Raw genomic sequence first — 21750 nt, 5'->3', positions numbered from 1 at the left:
ATAATCCAGTTTGAGAACGCCAAAGGATCCACTCTCTTAGTGGAGGTCCACCATGGGCAAAACCGGACAGAGTACGGTAGACTTGAACTCACCGAGTGATGTCAAGCAAGCGGTTCCTTTTGAGGAAATGGAGCTTGCGGCACCACTTGCGGACCAAGAGAAGCAAAAAGAGGAGCCACCCGACCGAGGAAGCTGGAAGGGCAAGTTTGACTTCCTGCTTTCCTGCGTGGGGTACGCCATTGGTTTAGGGAATGTCTGGAGGTTCCCGTATTTGTGCGGCAAGAATGGCGGAGGTAAGTTCTTATCCATTGAGCCCCTGATTTTACCCAACTGATTTATCTGATTCCCATCAAGGAGCATTCCTGATCCCGTACTTTATGACTCTGGTGTTTGCTGGGATACCGCTCTTCCTACTGGAGACGTCCCTTGGACAATTCACCTCAGTTGGAGGTCTCGGGGTGTGGAAGCTCATGCCGATGATGAAAGGTAAAGACCGAAGATTCCAATGACATGATCGATTCCGAGAATGGTCAAGGTAGAAACCTGCGGAATGGTTCTGGTGTGTCGGCAGGTGTTGGTCTGGCCGCAGTGGTGCTATCCTTCTGGCTCAACATCTACTACATTATCATCATAGCCTGGGCCCTCTACTACTTGTTCAACTCCTTCGGCTCGGTATGTTAGAAACAAGAATCTGCCAAGGCTTCCGTCGTTCAGATCGGGAAGTTCTGTTTCTGTGCGTGCAGGAGCTGCCCTGGCAAAACTGCGACAATCCTTGGAACACAGATAAGTGTTTCTGCAACTACAGCCTGAAGGACACCACAAACCTGACTAGTGCTGTTACAGAGTTTTGGGAGTGAGTCTAATGTCTTGCACATCAGATTCTTAAGGGCATTTATTGGTCTTTCCCTTTCAGAGAGATCAATTCTGTGTTTTTACAGGCGTAACATGCACCAGCTGTCCGGTGGTCTGGAGGAACCCGGAGAACTTCGTTGGCCCCTGGTGGGCACCCTGGCACTCGCATGGGTTCTCGTCTATTTCTCAATCTGGAAGGGAGTGGAGTGGACGGGGAAGGTCAGACTGTTTTGTGTAACTACTTAAATTGACTGACAGAAGTTATCTGGGATTTTTATTTGTGCTCATTGGAGGGTCAACTTTGAAATTACCACCACCAAGAGGAAATGTCATGAGGTGTTAATTAAAACCAAACGATGGAGATTAAACGGGGAGATGGAGGCTGATGTTAGACAATTTCCTCAATTTAGGTGGTGTACTTCTCAGCTACCTATCCCTACTTTATGCTCTTCATCCTGTTCTTCCGTGGGGTCACCCTCCCTGGAGCCATCGACGGCATCCGCTTTTACATCACCCCAGATTTCAATAAGCTCACCCGCTCAGAGGTATAACGTCCTTACAGTATATAGTTTTGGCATCTCCTTGGTAATAAATACTTATGTGTACATGTCCAAGGTGTGGCTGGACGCCGCCACCCAAATCTTCTTCTCCTACGGCCTAGGCCTGGGCTCGCTCATCGCACTGGGCAGCTACAATAGCTACAATAACGACGTCTACAAGTATGGCCCCATCACAAACTTTTGGCCATTTTTTTTTACACGTTGACGATTGTCCTGTCGTCCATTTTAGGGACTCCATCATCGTGTGTTGCATCAACTCCTGTACCAGCATGTTCGCCGGCTTTGTCATCTTCTCTATCGTGGGCTTCATGTCGCACATCACTAAGAAGCCTGTACAGGAGCTAGCAGCTTCGGGTATTCGATTGAGATGTCGGAGTTGTGAAGTACAGCAAGCCAATAATTGAGTATTTTTGAAAATATAGGCCCTGGCTTGGCATTTTTGGCATACCCCCAGGCGGTCACACAGTTACCAATGTCATCCCTGTGGGCCATCCTCTTCTTCTCCATGCTCATGATGCTGGGCTTGGACAGCCAGGTACACGCAACACAACATGTAGCAAACAGACACAGGAATGACTCTTCTTCATATCCAATCAGTTCTGCACAGTGGAAGGTTTCATCACAGCTCTGATGGATGAGTATCCCTTAGTGTTAAGGAAGAGGAAGAAGGTTTTCATCTTGATCGTCTGCTTCGTGTCCTTCATCATTGGGTTCTCTAATATCACACAGGTACACGACATGACAAAACAATCTTGGTATTGGCTAAATTTGCGCCCTCCGTGTCTTCCAGGGTGGCTTGTATGTGTTCAAGCTGTTTGATTATTACTCAGCCAGCGGAATGTGCCTACTCTATCTTGTCTTCTTCGAGACTGTCTCCATCGCCTGGCTTTACGGTAGGAAGTGTCCAAGCCAGTTACAACCTCTTGTATTTTTTTGCGCTGACGTCGATTTAACGGCGCAGGAGCCGAGAGGTTCTATAATGACATTGAGGACATGATCGGCTACCGACCCTGCGTTTGGTGGAAGCTCTGTTGGAAGTTTTTCACGCCACTCATCTGCCTGGTAGGCGAACAGGAAATTATTTCATTGACTCGACCTCTGTGACATCAATCTGTCAGTATCATGGTGGCAATCAATACGACTGGTATTATTGTAGTAAGAAACAGGTCAAAATGATTAAATACAGTAGTTACAGCAGTTACTCTAGTTAAATCTCAGAAAACATGCTGAGAATATTCAAATACTGAAAACTCACTTTTAGCCCATTACATCATTCGAACCAAGTTAAGCGCTAGCATGCTAATAAGTTGATAATATGGTTAGCTTGCATTAGGCTCCAATTTCAGTCAGCACATATTGTTGCAAAAAATACACTGCTCAAAAAAATTAAAGGAACAGTTTTTTATCAGGGTATGGCATGAATTCAATTAGATTTTTGTGATAAGTTTTTGGTCAGGTAGGTGGCAAAAGGGGTTGTTAATCAGTTTCAGCTGCATTGGTGTTGATGGAATTAACAACAGGGGCAACAACGAGATGGTCCCCAAAACAGGACTGGTTTTGCAGGTGGAGGCCATTTCAAGTTCCTCCCTCTTGATCTTTATCCACAAGTGTTGGCTTTAGATAGAGTCATTATCACGACTGGGAGCATGAGGCGATTTCTTAACCCTTCTGAAGTTGCGCAGATTGTCCAACTCCTCCAGGATGGCACATCCATGCGCGCTGTTGCAAGAAGATTTGATGTGTCTCCCAGTACAATCTCCAGAGCATGGAGGAGATTCTAGGAGACAGGCAGTTACTCTAGGAGAGCTGGACAGTGCCGTAGACGGTCCTCATTCCATCAGCAGGACCGATATCTGCTACTTTGTGCAAGGAGGAACAGGTTGAGCACTGCCCGAGCTCTACAGAATTACCTCCAGCAGGCTACTGGTGTGAATATCTCTGCCCAAACAGTCAGAAACAGACTTCACGAGGGTGGCCTCAGGGCACGACGTCCTGTAGTGTGCCCTGTGCTCATTGCTCAGCACCGTGGAGCTCGATTGCCATTTGAAGAACAGCAGAATTGGCAAGTCCGCCACTGGCGCCCCGTGCTTTTCACAGATTAGAGCAGGTTTACCCTGAGCACCTGTGATAGACGTGAAAGGGTCTGGAGAAGCCAAGGAGAGCGCTATGCTGCCTGCAACATCATTCAGCATGACCGGTTCGATGGTGGGTCAGTGATGGTCTGGGGAGGCATTTCCATGGAGGGACGAACAGACCTCTACAGGCTAGAGAACGGCAGTCTGACTGCCATTAGGTATTGGGATGAAATCCTTGCACCCATGGTCAGACCCTACGCTGGTGCAGTAGGTCCTGGGTTCCTCCTGATCCACAATAATGCCCGGCCTCATGTGGAAAGAGTATGCAGACAGTATCTGGAGGATGAAGGAATTGACACAATTGAATGGCCCTCACGATCACCTGATCTAAACCCGATAGAATACCTCTGCGACATAATGTTTCGGTCCATCAGACGTCGCCAGGTTGCTCCTCAGACTTTACAGGAGCTCACTGATGCCCTTAGACGGATCTGGGAGGACATCCCAAAAGACACCCTCCGTCGTCTCATTAGGAGCATGCCGTGACGTTGTCAAGCATGCATACAAGCACGTGGGGGGCCACACAAGATATTGAAAATAATTTTGAGTTGCAGAAATTGAATTTAGGCAAAATGGACGAGCCTGCCACATCATTTTTTCACTTTGATTTTTGGGATGTCTATATACTGAGCCCTCTGTAGGCTGAAAACTTTTATTTCCATCAAAAGATGTGGCATCCTTTTGTTCCTGAGACATTAAACTGTCCATATCTGTATAGATATCCAACTTTTTTTTTCACCATTGAAATCTGATGTGTTTTCAAAGTGTTCCTTTAATTTTTTTGAGCAGTGTAAATTCCCTGCCTTTAGCTGCTCGCCAGACAAGAATGAACAGGATTGAACTTTCACTTCTACATTAAACGTCAAACTTCACTAAGAAATTTGAAAGGTTCATAAATTAAAATTGATAACTGTATGTAATGCTGAACATGTAAGATTTGTTTAACTTGAAACCACACTAATGGGCTTGTTAGCCTAGCCTAGCTTCTAACCTGTTATGGAAAGGCTTGACCTTTCATATTTATGTTCAATAAAGAGTTAAATGAATAAAATAGAAAAAATATTATTGCATATAAATGTGCAAAACAAAGAATTTGTTGAAGTGAACATAAAATAATGATCAATTGATAGGCTAGTTTTCCTAGCCTAGCTGCTAGCTCGTCATGAACAAACCAGACACCCCAAAGATCTATGAGGACAGTTCTGCTCAGGTAATTGTAAAAACAAAAAAACACATAATTCGAACATCTTTGCTTACAGGGTGTGTTTACCTTCAGCGCTGTGGAGATGACACCTCTGACTCTGGGCAAGTACGTGTACCCCGTGTGGGGCCAAACCATCGGCTGGTTCATGGCCTTGTCCTCCATGGTGCTCATCCCGGGCTACATCGTCTATATGCTGTACACCACGCCGGGATGCATCAAGGAGGTACAGGGTCACCCTTGACCTTTCTCTCTCCCCCTCTACTCGGAAATGACGCAGGGAGTTAATAGAAACAATAAATATTGCTCTTTTGTGACCTTCAGCGCTGGAAGAGGATGACGACGTCACAGCAAGACAAGCGATCGGGTCACGATGGGTTCATGCACACTGGGAATGTTGGTGAAGCCCTCGTGTAGCCCCCCTTCCTCCTCTTGTGTTATCCCTAGAATAATAATCACCCTGTCAGGACAGATTTAGTGAGATTTGACACTTGGATGTAACGATTTGCTGTGACATTTTAAAGCTTTAAAAAGGGAAATTTTGTCGATAACTGTGAATGTAGGCCATCATATGGTATATATATTTTTTAATTTGTGTATAATAGCGTAGGACATACTCTGTATTATTGATGACGAAAAAGCAATACACACGTATAATGGATTGAAACTGTTAGACACATGTAAATATATTCAATTTAAAACTAACTTCTCTGAATAATGTGGAACAAAGAATGTGGTTTAAAAAAAGAATGAAAATAAGGATTTTTAGATTTCTCAGGTGTACCTAATAAAGTGTCCAGTTACATTTGAATACTCAACCTGCTGTTTATATAACAAATACTTGAATGCATTGTAATTGAACTCTGATGTAAAGTGCACACAATTAGTTGGATAAATATGTAAATAATATTTATATTCTTCAAAATTAAAAACAATTTCCAAAAGCAAACACAAACAAACTTGAATGATATTTAATAGCATGTTGATATACTGCAAAGACAGTTCAAGAGAGGAATCCAACCGCGGGAAGTCATGGCTCATTTCTCTCACACTCCCTTATCTTTAACATTTTTTTTTTTAAATTAATTAATTAATTAATTAATTAATTAAATGTAAATTCACTAATATGATGTCATCATGTCATTCATGAAGCAGTGCACTTGTATATATGGGAGAGCCCTTTGGTCAGTGTCCTGTCATAGGTGAAAGTCAGCCACTCGTGGAACTCCCTAAATGCTACATTGGTTGCCGTGGTAACGTCTTGTACACGCACACACATATAAAGCATCTCCCAAGAAAATTCAACAGTTAAGTTTGAGGGGTGGGGGGGGGGGGAAGAGAACCTGACATTTGCTTATTCCACTGGTCACCCCACTTGAATGGGGTAATAATTCAATGCATTGAGATTTTTTTTTTTTTTTATGACAGAAAAATGCACCCCTTTATTCCCCATTCATGTGCTCACACACTTAATTCAATCATGCATCAAAACATACATGCAAACCAAATTAAAATCAACAGAAGTGCTTGTTCAGGGGCGTACTTAACTTATTCTTTCTATTTTATTATACTTTGATGTGTTTAAAATGTCTTCAAAAAAGCACAACTAGCTGCAATGATGCTGAAGTTTTAAGCAGGATTTGCTCATGTTTCATTTCAGAACACACATTTCTTTTTCTTTTTTAAAATCCATGTGATGTTATCAGTGAATAAAAGACGGCTCGAGTTGAAAAAAAAAAATCAATAAATCTGCCTGATGGCTGCCTGATGGCTGTCAGCTGACTGGACGGGTCTGAAAGTTAATGCTCACTTGGGGCTTTTTTTTTTTTTTTTTTAGTGCATAAAATATGAGGCAGGGCATCGAGTGACTCATCGGAAAGTGAAGGTCATGTGATTATTAAGATGCTCCGTGTCCTTTCCGATATCTTTTAGGATGTGATATTTACAATCCGCGCTCCAGGAACGAAGTTCAACTAATGCCCCAGTTATTATTATCAGCATTTTCTGTCTGGACAAAAGCTGTTGTTTATTCATTGTTTTTCTTGCGTTTTGGGGATTAATGTCAGGTTAGAAAGATAAGCAGGAGATAGGAGAAGACAGAACACACGGAAAATGGGGAGGTACCAAATACACACAAAGGCTTTAAAAACCAAAGTTGAACGAGGAAATTCGAGATTCCCTGAAAAAGCGAAGAAGCGTCAGCGTCCCCCTCGAAGAGAAACATGGCGGCCACAGTGCGTCTCAGTTTGAAAGTCTGTTGTTGAATAGAAGCAGTTTGTTTCTTGTAGAAGCAATAAATAAATAAATAAATAGTCAGTGTGGAAGTGTCCATCCATCCATCCATCCATCTATCCATCCATCCATCCATCCATCCATCCATCCATCCATCCATCCATCCATCCATCCATCCATCCATCCATCCATCCATCCATCCATCCATCCATCCATCCATCCATCCATCCATCCATCCATCCATCCATCGCGAGTAGATTTTTGGAAGTCCTTCTTTTCCGCTTTGCTCATTTTTTTTGGCACAACAGTCGCAGGTGAGGATATTTTCTGCTCTTTGTCCATCCCAATTTTAGCTCGAGTTAAAAAGGTGGCTTTTGAAAATCGAATCAAATGTTATCCACACATGACATTGCTTCTTTTTTCAAATCTAAGCATATTTTCCTAAATATAATTAAATGTGTGTTTTTTTTAAATAATTCTTCTGATGATATATTTTATGTACATTGTGTACTGTTAAATAAGCAGGGTTGATTAAATTCTATTTACACCATGCTCCGAGAGCCACTAGGGGTCCGATGTAGGCTGAGGCGGGGGTCCGGGGGGATGTACTGATGCGGGTGGTTGTATGGCGGCGGCGGCGGAGGAAGAGGGGGTTGGTAGCCGTCTCCGCCTCCGCATTGCGAAGGGTCGGGCGAACGCAGAGGTGTGGACGTGGCCGACTGGCTCAGCTGGTAATGCTGGTAGTAGTGGTGTGGGTGGTAGTGGGGGTGCGGGTGGGGGGGCGCGTGGCTGAGGAAGGCCTCCATGCGGGCGTGGCCGCCGTTGTCCAACATGATGACCTTGACGATCTGCTGACACTGGATGAGCGCCTCGGGCCGCAGGTCGGCCACGCTGGCAGCGGGCTGGGGGCGTGGCCGCTGGGCCGGGGTGCCCGGGTGGACCGGCGGCTCCCCCCCGTGGTTAAGAAGGCCCGTGCTCTCGGGACTGCTGCTGAGCTGGTACGTCTGAAGCCTGTTGTGAATTGACACCTAGTTTAGAAAACAGCCAAGAGAACAGCATCAAATGTTATCAAGCTGGTTCCTCCGCTATGATCCGTCAAGCCCTCTTTATTCATTTTTTGGGGGGGGGGGTGAAAGTGGTGGTGATGTCATAACACAAACACGCACACACGTGGGGTGAAGGGGGGCTTGGTTTGGTCCTCCATGGATGCTGGGAATTGTGCGTGAGGGGTGGTGGGGGGAAGCCGGGTGGTTCCAAAGGGGACACTGAGGGCACCTGTATCGCCCTTCCAAACCACTGTGTGGCGCTATGGGGAGGGGGGGGGACATACTCAGGATTGGGTGGAGGGAACCAGAACGTGCAGTTGGTAGAAGAGGAGGGGAAGCACACAAGACGTCTAACAAGCAACAAGGCACGATGCACAAGTCACATTATTGCTACTCTTATTCTTTTCTCCTGTCTTTGTACTCCCAAGTAGGGGTTGAACCACTTCAGAAGTTTTAATTTTGTTTTGGCCTTTGTATTAGTTTTAATTCTTATTTAGAGCAGGTGAAAATGCGATAACGAGTGTAAGATTTTAAAAAAAGGTCACCAAGTATTGTGTCATAAACTACAATTTTCTACGATTATTTTAAATTTACCAAAATAAAAAATCAGAAAGCTCACCGATGATATAATTGACATAAACTAAATATGTATTTTTTACATGTTTGTCTTGTTTTGTATCCTAAAATAAATGATTGTTTGAATTGTGACTTCAATGATTGCCAACACGATCACTTTTTTTTTTTTTCACAACTGAGCAGTGCCATTTTGTTTTATGATATGGTTTTAGTCGATTTGTCAACTCGCCGACCTATGGGTCCAACCCCTACTTTTTAGAACTAGCTTAAGAAGAAGAACACTATCGATATCCAGTCCCTGAGTAGATGTTCTGATTATCCGATCATCTTCCAGTGCAAATGATTGTGAGCGACTGACACAACAGGCCAGTGGTAGATCCAAAATTGGATCTCCATGCAGGTTTCTTGATGCTAATAGTCCAGTTTCCTTTGTTTGTTTTCCGCCACTTTGTGAAAAATCACAAGCTGATTGTCCGTCTCATCACATCGCGTCGTCATTGGCGAGCAGCTGTTTTCGTGACTTTGCACGACGGCTTTGTCCGATTGGCGGACGGATGAAAGGATGGGGACAGAAGAGCTGCACTCTGCACTGCGGCGACCGACTCCCACCCCCACCGCTCCCCGTCCGGATGAATGCGCTTTGACAGCTAGCGTTTCATTCGCACCAGCCGCTGACATTCACCGCAGCCCGTGTGGCGGGACAAGAGGACAATGTCCCGCAATGAGAATCATTTTAGATCTTAAATGTAATTTAAATTATGGGGTTTAAATCAATGGCCAAAAAAAAAAAAAAAAAAAAAAAAGCTCAATATCTAATTAGGCCACTCAAGCCTGAGTTACATTCAATGTCAACTTGAGGCTGAGTGCGTGTCCTCTGCCTCCAGGCGACGCACCGCCGCAGAGAAGCGGGAGGGAGAAAAGGTCATCCTGTAGCCGCAAAGCCTCCTGGGTAACGTAGTTGAGATGGCTTCTGTTTGCTTGTCCAGGATGAGTGGAAAAAAGGAATCCAAATGCATTTGGAGTTTTGTTTTTCACCTTCACCACTCTTTGACGTCAATCTACCTGTTTTTTTGTTTTATCGATCCTGTTTACGCCTCACTACGCTAGCTCGAGCACTTACCTGTCGTTGGGGACGTACTTGGCCATGTTGTTAAGCACTCACCTCCACGGCGTTTTGTCCACTTCTGTCCTCAAGCTCCTGGTTTCCTGAAGCCACAGTGTTACAACCTTCACTGAGCTAAAGGTACACATTTTACATTGGAAAAATCACACAACTAAAATCCACTAGTCTTTCCAAAATGTTTTTTCAATAAAGTTCAGTAATTTTATATTTATTACCACTAATATTAGTTGGTTTTCATAAAACTCAAAGAATATATGCCTGTGAGTATTGTTACATTGTCTTTCTACTTGTGTTGCTGCACGATTTGTTTTCAAGGGGGAGTTATAATGCCAACACATCGATGTTAGTTCTGTTAGCACGTTCATAGCATTTTACCTTATGTGTTAGAATGAAGCTAACGTGCTTTTCTCTTTTCAAGGGGGAGTCAAGCTGGAAATGGTGTAAACAAGGTATTTTGGTTCATATTGTGTTTGTGGAATATGAATTAAGCATTATTCATCTCAGGGGGCAGCCATTTTGCTACTTGCTGTCGAGTGAAAATCACATCACAGTTGCGCAGGGGCTCAGGTTGCAAACGGCACATGACCAAAATTCTGAAAACAGTTTGAGACTAGTGGGGCCACATAGAACATATTATAGCAAAGAAAAAAATTCACTTGACTAAAATCAGTGGCATTGTCGAGCCTCAAATTACCTACCTGACGTGCCGGCGTGTTTTCCTCGCAGCTCCAGTTGCGTGCCGTTGTTGATCGGTTGCGTCTTCGCCCCCTGCTGCTTCTCCAGCTCCCCTGAAGTGAGCAAGCGAGCGAGAGCGTAAGACACGCACCGCCGCCCTCATCATCGTCGCCATTATCACACGGGCGTTGACATGCACCTCCCACGCCGGGCGCTTCATCGCGGTAATTAAACGCCACGGTTGATACTAATTGCCCGTCGCCGCCAATCACGCTGACTTTATAATGTTGTTTTGGCTACAATTTTCCATAAAATCTTACACTCAATTCGTATCTGCTCCATTTCCGACACCTCGGCGATGGACTCCTTCAGATCTTCTACAAATTTGAGCAGCTCCTCAGCGCTTTGAGCGCAGAAGTTGAGCACCTGCTTCTTGTCGGAGCCGAACGGCGAAAGGATGGTGATGCCGTGTGGGTAGTCTGATGGAGAAAAATGGACAAATTGAAAATTTATTCCAATTACATGGGTCAAAAATGCAGAGACGGTGACTCACATTCATTCTCGAACAAGTGGAACTGCATCCCGAGAAGGCCCAGGGCTTTGCAGAACGTGTAGGCCGCTGAGCTCTTCTTTTTTGGACAAAGCTTCAGTATCTGTGGACGGACACACACACAAAAAAAATATATCTGTTTTATTTATTATAGAAAAATTATGTTGATTCTTGTTGTTGGATCCAGAAATAACTCAAATGTGGAACATTTTAATCTTTAGCAAGTGATGTCACTCCCCACACATTTGCATTTATTTTGTTTGTCTTTTAACCTTGCGTCAATTTTAAAAACAATTTGGTCTCAGAATCAAAGCTTAGTTCCCTGATGAAATGCAATCATTGTGACTTTGAGATGACATTTGTCCCACTTTTCAGATACGAGCGACAAACGTCTCATGGGAGTTCATCCCATTTGTAACTTTTCTGCCCGAAATGTGCCATTTAACCTCCAGCCACCAATTAAGCAGACACTACTTTTGTCGTCCCCTTTGTGTGAGATCAGCATTTTGCATAATGACGGCTGCTGAACAACTTTGAAACCATAACCCACCATGTGACTCCTAATGAGAATAATAATCATGCCCGACACAAAGTCTTTGATTTGTGCCGTGGCCCGAGTCCAACATTTTTTTTTTTACAGCCGCACCTTCCGGCTGCTCTGTGAGATGGATTTTTCCCGCTTGACTTTATTAGAAGCAACACATGCAGAGATGTCACAACAGTATAAGAAGCTTTAACGTGCGGGAAGGTTTAAACTGTCATTTGTCATGTGAAATCTGCCGGTGTGGGAATCAGACGTTTTTTTTTTTTTTTTTTAAAGTTACCACAATGAGATCGTTGAAGAGGAACACTTCTCGCTGGTGTGCCGCCTGCTTCTGAGCCTTGTTGGCATCCGTCACCTCGAAAAGACGACTGCAGCACACCAGTCGTCTGTGAGGCACCGACAGCACCTGCAGGCACATTCGGGAAAAACTAATCATACCACTGTGGAGACTTAAAACTTTGCTGTAATAAAAAAAAAAAAAAAAAAGGATATTGGCTCATTTCTGTCACTTGGCAGGATGGAAGCATTGTTGACATTTATTTTTCTAGAGGGGGGCTAGTAGTCATTTCAGGGGAAAATGTAATTAGCAGGATGAAAATGCGTGACACAGTGACGAGGATCTGATTTATTTTTATCATTACAATAATAGCTCAGCCCATCTGTTTGTAAAAAAAACAAATAAAGCGAATGTAGGCTGCTAATGAACAAAAGGACATACACAAACTCTTTTTGATAATAGTTTGGCCTTGGTGGAGGTGTGTTGGACTAAGTGAGCAATTTGGTTATAAATGATCATTGAGGCGTTGCTATAGCAACACTTAGTCGGTGATACAGTGCAGCCTTGCAGGACCAAATTAGCGAATATTTTCAGAATCGATTATTCTTTGATTCTTCACTCCATTAATCGAATAATACGATAAAATTTCAGATTGCATTACAGTTTATTAACTAAAAATGACTGTTGAAAAGATGAGATGTGAGGATTTGGGAGATTTTAAGTTTAACAATGCTCTAAACGATTACTTGATTATGTAATAGTTGCCAATTAATTTGATTATCAATTTGTTGTTGATTAATCAAATATTCTGAAGGCTTTGCTCGTGTCTGTATTGTTATTATTATTTTGTAATTTAATCATCTAAATCACTTGACGCTAACGTCGCTAACACCATTGTAACTTCATACCAGCCATTTGTACAATTCAAAAAATGTTTGGTGACACTTGGATGAAGATTCAAAAAGAGGATAGGAGGCGGCTTCTTCTTTCTTGCTTCCTTCTTACTCTAATCCGATCACGTTGATTGCGAGCCGCGTGGGTCCTGGCACAGCGCTCGATTAAAAGGGGTCATGTAAAGGTTTATCACAACAGAGGCTTGGATGCACAAAATTGCCTTTGCCGAGTAGTCCAATCATATCCTTGGAATAAAAGGGAAGCAATGGAAGGGCTGTCACGAGCACAGCCGGGCTCCTATTTGTGATCGGATCCGAATATACACCCGGCGTTTCCACTTTTCATTTTCCGCCAGCACCCCTGCGGATAATTTGCACAACCTTCTACTTGTCACCACGGGGGATCATGCACATTTCCCCGCTCGCCTCCTTTTTCATCTCAGCTCATGTCAGAAGAGCCATGTAATGACATCATTAGTATGAAACCCACGTCATATCCTGACAGTGTTATTATGAACTTACATGACCCCCTTGAGTTTGTTCTAAACAGACATAAAAGTAGTTACATGGCGCTAAATATTTGAGATGCAGTGACTTTGCTATAATTAAGCCTTAAAATATTCATACCGGCCAAACTTCCATTGTGGAGAAAGCCATTACAGTGAGGCACTGTTTAATACGTTTTAGACCAAATACGTATAAATTCACATTAGAGTGAGACCATATCAGTCTTCCACACGCTTTGAACACAAAACCTATTATAGCACACTTTTAAAGTATTCCTCTGCACCTCACTTAGTTCTCCTGATATTTGTCACCTCTGAAACTGACACACAGAAAATAAATAGCATTTAAATCAAAGCATATTACTTTGCATATGAGATTTTCCTTGCTTGGATGCGGGTGTGCAAGGGTTATGTAAATAAACCTGATTGAGTAATCATAATAAAAAAAAAACTGCACAATGCAGTCAGTCCACAATCAACTTTCTTTTCCTCTTGCCTTTTGTGGAACTGACAGCTCCTTGTGGGCATGAGGAGTCACTTCCTGTCTCAACGATCCATCATTTGCGGCTCTGACTACGCGCTTTCTGTCATCCGATGGCTACCCATCCATCACTGACACAGTTGCTAAAGGGGGGGGGGTGTAAAAACACAGGAGGAGGCGGGGCGGTGAGGAAGATGGCGCCAATAAGACTTTCAATGTCATCGAGAAAGTCGATGGGAGATGAGCGAGACTAACTTTTTCCTCCATGTTGGATGTGAATAACAGGGAGGGTAAAGTTAACAACGTTGGATTGTAGTTGATTTCGAAAGCGTACAGATTGGCTCTGAATAAAAAAAAAAATACCTTGCTGCATTGAGGACTTGCAGTATACCGAGAACACTTACACAAGAAACCCTCGGCACTTAATGACAGATGGAGCTGGCGTAACAAGTTGGATGTACTCATTGCCTTCTAATGGATAACAAATGTGCTCAGCTAACAGTACTTAAGCTAGGTGTTAGCGATAAGGTCTTGAATAATGACCGGCTTGGCACAGAAAGTGCGTGAGTCTCGGCACTTGTGATAAATCGTCAACCGGCGCTTGACTAAGACACCGCCCGATGGTCCAAGAAATGAGGCCGAGAGCAAGACGGGGAGGCGGGGATAAGACGGGGATTTTTTGTTTCCTCACCGTTTTCATGCCCACGATGGACTGCTCCACCTTGGAGACGTAAGTGACGTGGTCTTCGTTGGAGCGCAGTTCTCTCATCTGGATTCTCTCGTAGATGCCCACCACCATGTCGCGGGGGATGTCCGCACCGTCGTCCACGCCTGAAAAATAGGGGACAAACGTTGATAGATGTTGCAATACTCACCGCTCACTTCTGAAACAAGTTTTTAAAAAAAAGCATCTTGGCTTAAATTATGTCGGCCTCCAGACAGACAATCAATCCAAGTGTTCCCCAAAATGAGATTAACAAACGGTAGTGGATGGAGAGATGACACAAAAAAAATTCCAAAGACAAGTAGGCCGGCTGGGACCTCGTGGCATATTTTCATTTGCCTAAGATGCCGAGATTGATTTTCCCGCTTGATCTAATCGCCGCATTCCGTCTGGATGAATTTACTAAAGTTGGTGCGCATCGACCTCCCGCGGGACTGATCGATCGGCATTTTTGTTGCGTACCTCGGAGGTTGCGTATGAAGTCCTCCAGCAGCATTTTCCGGTCCGGTTTGATGTTGGGACTGTACATGTCGGTGTTGAGCAGGATGATAGCGAAAGCCAGGATGAAGATTGTGTCAGGGTTGTGGAACTGCTGCACCACGTCGGGGTTGCACATACAGTAGCGCTGACTGCGGGGAGGCATGAATAAAGACAGACAGCATTCATTAAAATGGGGACAAATATGGGTCTGGCGTCAAATACACAAGCTGCGATAGCCACAAATAACCCAGACAGTCAAGATACAGACTGGCTAATGGCTAGCCAGCGATAACCTGAGCTGAAAACAACAAACTTTACTCTCTTGTTTTCTGACTCCCATGTCACTCACCAGATTAGGCTCCGCCTTTTAAAGCCACACACACACTCAAAATCACAGATATATATAGTATGGAGCATGAGGTGACCACAATTTTCCTGTTTACTCAATGCATAAGATAGAACAATCCATCCATTTTTTGTACAATAAGTAGAAAAGAATCACATCTCGCAGCATTCAACATACGTATAATATTCAAATACCGTAGAAGTGCATGAAAGCTAGTATGGATTTATTGCTTTAATTTCACTTCATGTGACACTAACATTTTCCTCTCTGTGGCTTTAAAACCCATTTGTCCTACCGGGTCGAACGCATCATGCATCACAGAGAACTCCGCTGAGTCCTTGGCTGTAGTTAAACATGCAGAAGCTTTTATGTACACTACGTGCACACTCAGAGAGCATAAATGCACAACACACAGGAGAACCACAACATTCTAACTCACTACCAAATATAGTCGACCAATAGTGTTTCATAAGAAAGGCCCCATCAGTTTAAAAAATGGTGTCTGTGTGTGTGTGCACCCAATGGAGAGGGATTATTTCAAATCAAATGCATAAAGTATGAACACTCCCCGGCTCGAGGATGAATAATACAACAGTACAATGGTGTATGAGGACTCAGACAGCAAGTAAAGAAGGAAACGTGTGTGTATTGTACTGTAATAGTTAATTAGAGCAGTCATCTTTTGCACACTGGGCTTGTGGCGCAGTTTTATGGGCCTGTTGAGCTTGTGTGAAGGCTCTACTGAACTTATTCGCTTGAATTGGTTTTCGACAAAAACACACATACAGGAGCAAGGCTAGTAGTTTTTTAATGTGTTTTTTAATATGGCAACATTATTATTATTAATTTAGAATATTCATATCCCTATTATTGTATGATTTTAATTTTTAGTTTGATGAACAGCACTTTTCCAGAGTTGAGGTTGTTGTTGTTAAAGTGCTCTAGAAATAAGGTTGAGTTTAAGTCTGCTAGCTTCTTGCTAACACAGAATGGAAAACACCATAGAAAGGGTAACGAAAAGCATCAGTGTTGCAGTGTTATCTTTCTAGCAGTTGAACCCCTCACTCTCTCAACCACTGAAGTGTGCGCGGCACTGAAAAGGACAAATGCACGCAAAGCAGCTGGCCCTGATGGCATCCCTGGCCGGGTGCTCAGGAACTGTGCTGAGCAGCTGATGGAGGTGTTCACCGACAGCTTCAAACTGTCTCTGGCCCAGGCAACTGTCCCGTTGTGCTTCAAGACCACCCCCATTGTTCCGTTGCCTAAACACTCCTCTGCGAAGGGCCTCAACGACTACCGCCCAGTTGCACTCGTCTCCCACTTCATAAAGTGCCTCGAGAGGCTGCTCCTGGTCACGTCAAATCGGGGCTCTAACCTTCTCTGGACAAACACCAATTTGCCTACCGAGCAAACAGGAGCACGGATGACGCCATCTCCTCTGCACTACATGCAGCCCTCTCCCACCTGGACGAGAGCAACACCCATGTGCGGATGCTGTTCATCGACTTCAGCTCTGCATTTAACACCATCATCCCCTCCAAACTCATCACCAAACTTGGCAACCTTGTGGAGAACAAGGACCTCAACATCAACCCCTCTGTCATCAACTGGATACTTGACTTCCTAACCAACAGACCCTAGTCCGTTAGGTTAGACGGCCTCACCTCCTCCACCCTAACCATGAGCACCGGCGTCCCACAGGGTTCCGTGCTGAGCCCACTCCTCTACTTCCTCTACACCTACGACTGCACTCCTGCGCATGGCTCGAATACCATCCTCAAGTTTGCAGACGACACAACGGTGGTGGGCCTCATAAAGAACAACGATGAAACGGCCTACAGGGAGGAGGTACAGCACCTGACGACGTGGTGTGCCAACAACAACCTGGCCCTCAACACCAAGAAAACGAAGGAGCTCATCGTTGACTTCAGGAAGACTGAGGCTGACACGCATGCCCCATCCATATCAACAGGGAGGAGGTCGAACGGGTCGCCACCTTCAAATTCCTTGGTATCCAGATCTCCGATGACCTCTCCTGGTCCCTCACTGGTCAGTAAGGCCCACAAGCGTATTTTCTTCTTGAGGAGACTGAGGAAAGCCCATCTATCTCCTGGAATCCTGGTGAACTTCTACCGGTGTACCAACGAGAGTATCCTCACCAACGGCATCACGGTCTGGTACGGCAACTGCACGGCCGCGGACAGGAAGCCACTGCAGAGGGTGGTGAAGATGGCCCAACGCATCATCGGCACATCACTTCATACCATCGAGTCGATTTACCAAAAATGGTGCCTGAAGAAGGCACGCAGCATCATCAAAGACTCCAGTCATCCCAACCACAGACTGTTTACTCTTCTTCTTTCTAGGAAGTGATACCGGACTCTTCGGGTCAAGATGAGTAGACTGAGGAAAAGCTTTTTCCACTCTGCCGTCATCGCCCTGAACTCCGCAGCACAAACTCCTATCATTCTGAACCCTGCAGCACAATAAACCCACCACAACAACACCTGTAATACCTGCATATACTGTCCATATCTGCATATAATTCTATATCATCTATATATTTATTCATCACTCTTACTCCGCTTGCTGTTCATATCTGGTTATACTGACACTATATATATTTATAACCCTATATTTATAATTAGCATTCTAGTACCGCCTGCAAATATTTGTTCTACTGCACCTTATTGTAAATACTTAACCAGTCATATCCGCACTCGTCCCTCTTGTATATTATCCCGCATAGTATAACTCACCTCATATTTACCTGATTGCACTGTACCTACTGCTTAGTATTCTTTTTACTCTGCACTTTACTGCTTTTTGCACTTCTGGTTGGACGTCAAAGTTCTTTTCGCTGTACTGTACTTGTGCTGTACACTGACAATGAATTTGAATCTAATCTAATCTAATCTTTGAACACAAACGGTGGAGTGACAGATAATCAAAAACTCATGGCCATATATTCTTTATCTTCTGTGGAGAACGACTAGTACTATTACAGTATTACTACAAAATGTCCACTAAATTCCAACAGTTATTAGAGTTTATATATAAAATACGATACTATAGATTATGCATTATGCACATTTTTGTTGATGTATTTCTTGGGCGGTTGGAACGGATTAATGGTATTTCCATTCATGTCAGTGGGGAAAGATGATTTGAGTTATAAATTCTATGAGTTTCAAGTGTGGTTACAGAATAACGTCAACTTGTATCTCAAGGCACTACTGTATTTATTATACTGTTGAAACCGCAGCACAGCTAATCCTATTTGGGATGCTACATTATGCAAATGCACAGTGTAAACATTTGCAGCATGCACCATTTTGTTCATTCGTTTTGTCCACTGACGCAGCAAACAGTGAAGCTGCTGCTGCTTCCCATGCCAGCCACGATTTTTGGGGGGGGGTGCGTCACTGTCCCCCCCCCCACCCCCACCCCGCTTGTTTTTGGAGATGCTTCTGATCTCAGCAGGGGAGGTAAGAGAGGGGGTTGGGGTGGGGAGGGGTACATGAAACGCCAGTGGACGTTACGCAACACTGGTTATTTATAAATCCTCTACCCTCTTTTGTTTTCATGCCCTTTTCAATCCTTGCCACCCCCCTCAGGTTTGTTCCGCTCTCACGCCTTTTGCTCTAACACGCAGATGCCCAGGCATTGCCGGTGCCATGGTCTCTTGAGCCACACATTTTGTTTACCTCCTTGTTGTGCACCTCAGGCAACTGTGACAGGTGACCGTTCAACTCAGAGATGCCAGACAGCGTCAACTCGTGTTTATTTTCAACTGTGATGAGGACCGAAAGAAAGATCCAACACAAATTTGCAAGTCACATGTTGGAGCTTCTCTAAAATGCAATATATATATTATTTTTCATCCCCTGAAATTTTCTTTCTTTTTTTTTTTTTTTTTTTTTAATAAATGTATAAAAATACTAAGCTGATATTAAACCGGTCAAGGTCAAAATCTTGCATTTGGACCCATTAAAAACGGTTTTTATCATTTTTTTTAGCCAAAAAATTAGTGTATTAAAGAGTCATGTCATATTTTTTACATCAGACATTACATTTTACATTAGTTGATTACTTGGAATGGACTTTACTGTAGCTGTAACAAATTGGTAATAAATACTGAGCACACTCTAAGAACAGTTTGGCCATTAATAACCAAACTGTTCAAACTGTGTCAAAAAGGGACCGACCAAAAAAGTTGGGTCGAATGAATAACCCACAAAGTAACCCAAAAAATTAGGTGGTTATGATAAAACAACCCCCCAAAAATTGTAGGTTTTTTTCCAACACTGAAAATTAGGCTGTTTTTGTAGTTTAATAATTTATCTAAATTTTTCGGGGGTTAAATAGGAGTATATAACCCCAAAACTGTATTGGGAGTACACACACAAAAGCCTGCATCCCATTCAGCTGCAAAGGTTTGCAAAGAAAGAGCTCAGTAGCTTTTCGCCAGAGTTCGTTCAAGGTCACATAGATGTTAGCCAGATGTTTACAACTTTGAACGAACCCTGATAAAAATAAAAATCACCATTTGCTATCTTCACAAACCACCGCTGTTCAATGGGATATTGCTTAGTAACTATTTTTGGAGTGTCAGTCATATGAAACTCAATAAATAATATCATAACAATAAAATATTTTTAAAAATAATTAATTATACAGGTAAGACAAAAAATAATCACATCCTAGCAAAAGAACAATTAAAAAATATGCAAATTGCTTGCTAATTACCTGAATGCCTCGATGAGACGTTCCACCTTCTGGGCTTCTCCCTGGACACGAATGTGGGCCTGGAATTTCCTCAGCGCGTCGTCCAGCTCCATCCCCGAGAAATCCATCTCATCCACTACGCAGCTGTTGAGGTAACGTAATAATTACACGTGAGCGCGATGAGATCGATGAGCCCCGGGGATGCGGACTGGTGATAAAAGTTCTCTCAAATTTAACACGCGGCACATTCGCAAGCAGGAATGTGCGTAAGGGAGGAGGAGGATAAAGATGCAGCTGGCAAACAAACGTGCAAATCTCCTCGAGCGGAAAATCCTCCCCACACCTGACAAGTAAATCTTAATTACCTTAATTAACAAAACGAAAAAAAAAAAAAGTTCGTGACATGAGTTCACTGGAAGCTGGATACAAAATGGTTCAGGCCAAATGAGGTTTGGAAGTAAGTTTTAATGGACTTTCAAACTCATTTCTTTCTTGTGCTTTATTAAGACATGGATTTTTTATGTTTAGTTTGTTGTATCTATACGTGGAAATTAGGGAGTGACCCAATTAATTTGAAAGATTTTTAAATATTTAGTTTTACACATGAAGTCAACGTGTAGCTAATATTGTGACTTTGTGATTCGTCTTGACGGCTCCTCGTGACACCGCCGACTCCTGTCACTCCTCGTTTACGTAACACCAGACGAGATGCTCTACAGCTGCCCCGCCTCCCACACCCGCACAACTCGAACATTCCGGTACATACAGTATACAACCTCGGCAGCTGTCGAGCCTTAAAAACGTACGTTTTTACGAAGCTGGCAGTCGGACAGACGACGGCACAGCGACACATAAAAAGCAACACGGCGCCAGATGGAAGCGTATTGTGAAGCGTAACTAGACAACCGTGGAGTTGGACCAGACAATAATCTTACTGCTCGACATCCATCAATGGGACGAGTCCTGCGGGTCAAATCCATGACCGCAATTTGGCTTAATTGACTTTGCGACGTTTTAATGCGCGTAGTTTATGCTTAAGGAAACGTGCGGAGAATGAAGCATTGCTGACACGCCGCAGGGGACACATTAGAGGTCAAACCATCTCTTTCAAACGTATTATCTACAGCTATCAACGTTAATCAATTAATCAACAAATAATCGATTATCAAATGAATCCACAACTATTTCAATATCGAGTAATTGTTTGTAGCCACTTTTAACCTTAAAACTGTGAATATCCATTAATTTGTGTAGTAATTCCTGAAACTGACTGATTATCTTTAGTGTTTAATCAAATCAGAATATCTGCAACTTGTTTTTCATTTGGGGTAAAAAATAAAATCACTGCACCAGTAACAAAATCATTTAAAAAAATACAACATACATCCCTCTAGTGTGATATTGTTGTTTTTTAATTATTAAACAATATCAATCAAACAGTAAATGGGAAAAGGGCTTTGAAATATCTTGCAAAAACTAAATTTTATCCGATTTTAATCGATGGAATAATCGATTCGTAAAACATTCAATAGTGACAGCCCTAGAAAAAAAATTAATTCAAACTAAAATGAACAATTACATTTTATTAGATTTTTCGATTAATCGATGGAATAATCAAGTCGAAAAATATTTGATAATGACAGCCCTAGCCCTTATCTGTGACCTTGCTAATATTAAAAAGTGTGCTCGGTAAAAGACAGTGAAGGAGGCACATCTTCTGGCCTCCTTCCTCTGATCCCCTCAAAATGAATTGATGTATCACCATGTCAAAGCAGCCATTACCACGATGTGAAAATGAGCAAGCAACTCCAATAAAAAGCG

General features: G+C 43.2%; 2 protein-coding genes across 7 annotated transcripts in view; one reads left to right on the top strand and one right to left on the bottom strand.

Annotated features, from left to right (window-relative positions):
- Positions 1-52: 52 nt before the first annotated feature.
- Positions 53-5293, top strand: LOC125991904 (sodium- and chloride-dependent GABA transporter 1-like). Of its 3 annotated transcripts, none has more exons than XM_049760238.2 (14): positions 53-293; positions 355-486; positions 572-672; positions 744-853; positions 939-1071; positions 1263-1397; positions 1468-1571; positions 1642-1766; positions 1835-1947; positions 2010-2141; positions 2203-2305; positions 2374-2474; positions 4824-4974; positions 5073-5293. In XM_049760238.2, the coding sequence occupies exons 1-14, from the start codon at positions 53-55 to the stop codon at positions 5150-5152; spliced, it is 1761 nt and encodes a 586-aa protein (XP_049616195.1). In that variant the 3' UTR covers positions 5153-5293. The 3 variants fall into 3 exon arrangements, with proteins under 3 accessions (XP_049616195.1, XP_049616194.1, XP_068505646.1); XM_049760237.2 differs by having other exon boundaries at positions 4807-4974; XM_068649545.1 differs by lacking the exon at positions 5073-5293 and having other exon boundaries at positions 4824-5057.
- The window catches only part of iqsec3a (IQ motif and Sec7 domain ArfGEF 3a), a 39927-nt gene continuing 23232 nt past the window's right edge, over positions 5056-21750 (bottom strand). For 2 of the 4 annotated variants that reach the window (XM_049760231.2, XM_049760234.2), the window contains 9 exons: positions 19951-20073; positions 14838-15004; positions 14343-14482; positions 11775-11900; positions 10954-11053; positions 10721-10879; positions 10424-10513; positions 9765-9808; positions 5705-8008 (listed from right to left, as the gene is read on the bottom strand). In XM_049760231.2, coding sequence (XP_049616188.1) covers positions 7523-8008; positions 9765-9808; positions 10424-10513; positions 10721-10879; positions 10954-11053; positions 11775-11900; positions 14343-14482; positions 14838-15004; positions 19951-20073 — 1435 coding nt within the window. In that variant the 3' untranslated portion in view covers positions 5705-7522. Of the gene's footprint in view, positions 5192-5704; positions 8009-9764; positions 9809-10423; positions 10514-10720; positions 10880-10953; positions 11054-11774; positions 11901-14342; positions 14483-14837; positions 15005-19950; positions 20074-21750 lie in introns of those variants that run through there. The other 2 variants (XM_049760233.2, XM_049760232.1) reach the window with 2 other exon arrangements.

Source organism: Syngnathus scovelli, chromosome 22 (genome assembly GCF_024217435.2).
Source record: "Syngnathus scovelli strain Florida chromosome 22, RoL_Ssco_1.2, whole genome shotgun sequence".
Classification (NCBI taxonomy): domain Eukaryota; kingdom Metazoa; phylum Chordata; class Actinopteri; order Syngnathiformes; family Syngnathidae; genus Syngnathus; species Syngnathus scovelli.
This window is presented reverse-complemented; position numbering and strand designations above follow the sequence as displayed.